The 2,500-nt window shown below is 28.9% G+C and overlaps 1 protein-coding gene and 1 long non-coding RNA gene across 6 annotated transcripts in view; one reads left to right on the top strand and one right to left on the bottom strand.

Annotated features, from left to right (window-relative positions):
• Positions 1–2,500, bottom strand: part of LOC122634946 (guanine nucleotide-binding protein G(o) subunit alpha) — a 37,557-nt gene that overhangs the window by 2,380 nt on the left and 32,677 nt on the right. For all 5 annotated transcript variants that reach the window (XM_043824506.1, XM_043824503.1, XM_043824504.1 and 2 more), the window contains exons 6-7: positions 1,735–1,863; positions 938–1,067 (exon numbers count right to left, since the gene is read on the bottom strand). In XM_043824506.1, coding sequence (XP_043680441.1) covers positions 938–1,067; positions 1,735–1,863 — 259 coding nt within the window. The remainder of the gene's footprint in view (positions 1–937; positions 1,068–1,734; positions 1,864–2,500) is intronic.
• LOC122634948 overlaps positions 1–2,500 on the top strand; it is a 10,856-nt gene that overhangs the window by 2,792 nt on the left and 5,564 nt on the right. The gene's annotated exons all lie outside the window — the stretch shown is intronic.

The raw sequence follows: 2,500 nt of genomic DNA, 5'->3' as shown, positions 1-2,500 counted from the left end.
TAGTAACTCGATCTTGAACGAACGCGAATGTATTTATTCGATTCTTTTCTTTTCTTTTCTTTTTTTTTTCATTTTTCCCTTTCTTTTCTTTCTCTTTTTTCAAAAAATCGCGTAAACATTTGCAGTAAAAAAAATTGATATCTCTCGTAATGGAAAAAAAAAAACAAAAAAAAAAAGAGGAAAAGCAATATTTCTTTTCGAACGAAGAATCTTCAATAAACGAACGCGAATATATATTATTTTTTTTGTTTGTTCAGGAAATTATGCAACGATTAGCCAAGTCTTTTAGCAAAGAAATGAAAAATGTTTTGATATACAGGATCAGTAAAATAATCTTGGTAAAGTATAGATTGGACGGGAAGGTATTATTCGATTCCTTTTTCCTTTTCTTTTTCAGATAATTATTCAAGAATTTATCTGAAAAATTGAAAATAATAAAAATTTCTTCCCAATGAAAAGAAGATTTACAATGGTTGGAACGTAATCAAATTGTCCTTGATCAAGTGCGGACGTGCGCGAATACATTTCATTCCTTTTTCTTTCTTTTCTTTTTTTTCGCGAAAGAATATTATACGAGATTAATCGTGAAAATTGTAACTTTCAATGAAAAAATAAATTTAGCCCGATTTTCTTCAATGGAAAACATTTTCGAGTAAGACGATATTATCGTTTCAATTTTTAATTTATTTAATTTTCTTTTTTTTTTTTTTTTATAGAAATCGAATTAACATATAAGTTACGAATCGATCATGATCTCTAACCGACATTACGAAATATCAAATGATTCGAAATAACAACTTTGAATTGTCTACGTAAATTCTTCGTTTAATTATGTCGGGAAAATAACGTTCATGAGAAACAAGAATGATTATTCATCTAAGAATACGATTCTTAATAAAATCAAACGAAAGTAATAAGTCGAACAATTTAATCTTACCGTAGTTTCGTCCTCGTGCAAGACCTGATCGTATTCGGACATGGCGACGCAAAAAATAATCGCCGTAACATCCTCGAAGCAATGTATCCATTTTTTACGTTCGCTTCTTTGTCCACCCACGTCGAACAATCTGTAAAAAAAAAAGAAAAAAAAAAAGAACGAAAAAAAAATTTTTGAAAAGGAATTAATTAAAGAATTGATTAAGTTCTAGTGAGACTAAAAAAGAAAAGAAAAAGAAGAAACAAAACGAAATAAAAAAAAAATAGAAAGAGAGAGAGAGAGAGAGAAAATAGCAGAAAGAAATTGAGACGTTCGAAAAAAGAAAAATTTAGTTATTACACCAGTAACGTCTACGAACAGACGAATGCATTAAAATTATCGTCGGTGAATGATTCATCATCTAACACGGTCATTCACAATACACAACGTTACGTACTCATATCTAGAAACGTCATAGTCGGCCGAGATTATGAGAATGAGTGAGCACATTGAAACGTCTCTCAGTGATTAATAATCCTATTGATTTTCTTTGACGCCGAGAAAGAAAATTATTCTTTTTACTTTCTTGGTTCAAACTCTATTTCTGATGTTGCAATTACAATCTTTATTTTCGATTACATTCTATATAATTTATATAATATATATATATATATATATATATATATATATATATATATATGTATATATTATACTACTACTGTATACCGTAGGAAATAAATTTAAATAAACGTGTATACGTGTGTGTGTGTGTGTGTGTACATATATTCTACAAATTAAAAATATAAAAATCTACTTACTTGAAATTAAGGTTTTTGAATGAAAAGTGGACTTCGACGATACCAGTCGTTTTAACTCGAGTCCTCAATATGTCCTGCTCCGTTGGTTGATACTCCCTTGCACCTAATCGATCCAAGTCGTCCAGGAAGCTGTACAACGAATCAATTTTGGTAAGGTACTATGGAACGAATTTAATATGAAAGATAGTAAATAAATGGACGTATATGTCTATATATATTAAATAATAATCCGTAGGATTATATACCTAGAAAATCGAAGGACGTTCATATTACGTATATATATATATGTGTGTGTGTGCGTGTGTGTGTGTGTTTGTGTATGTATTATATACATCCATCATATATCGAGAATGAATTTTCTTTTGACAATAAGAATCATAAAAGATAGTAGTATATTCAAAAGAATGATCATCGAGATATTCTTCCTCAGAATAAAAGATCAAGATTTTCTATTTCTCAACGTTTGAAATAACTTTGAATAGTCAACTTCTATTATTCCTCTTTATTCTACAATAGGAAAAAGAAATAGAAAATTCTTCTGTTTGTGACGTTTCAAGAATACTGTTTAGCATTAGAAAAACGTGTTCTCATATAATATAATTTCATGTTCGATTTGATAAAAACTTTGGATAATAACGAAAACGAGATCGTTAACGTCCAATAGTTTGTCGTTGAAGTTCGTTGAGGGTAAAATAGTCGATCGAAGGCAAAGTCGTTCGATATATATATGTATGTATCTATCTATGTATATATATACTTATATATA

This window comes from Vespula pensylvanica, chromosome 16, assembly GCF_014466175.1.
Source record: "Vespula pensylvanica isolate Volc-1 chromosome 16, ASM1446617v1, whole genome shotgun sequence".
In the NCBI taxonomy this organism is placed as follows: domain Eukaryota; kingdom Metazoa; phylum Arthropoda; class Insecta; order Hymenoptera; family Vespidae; genus Vespula; species Vespula pensylvanica.
This window is presented reverse-complemented; position numbering and strand designations above follow the sequence as displayed.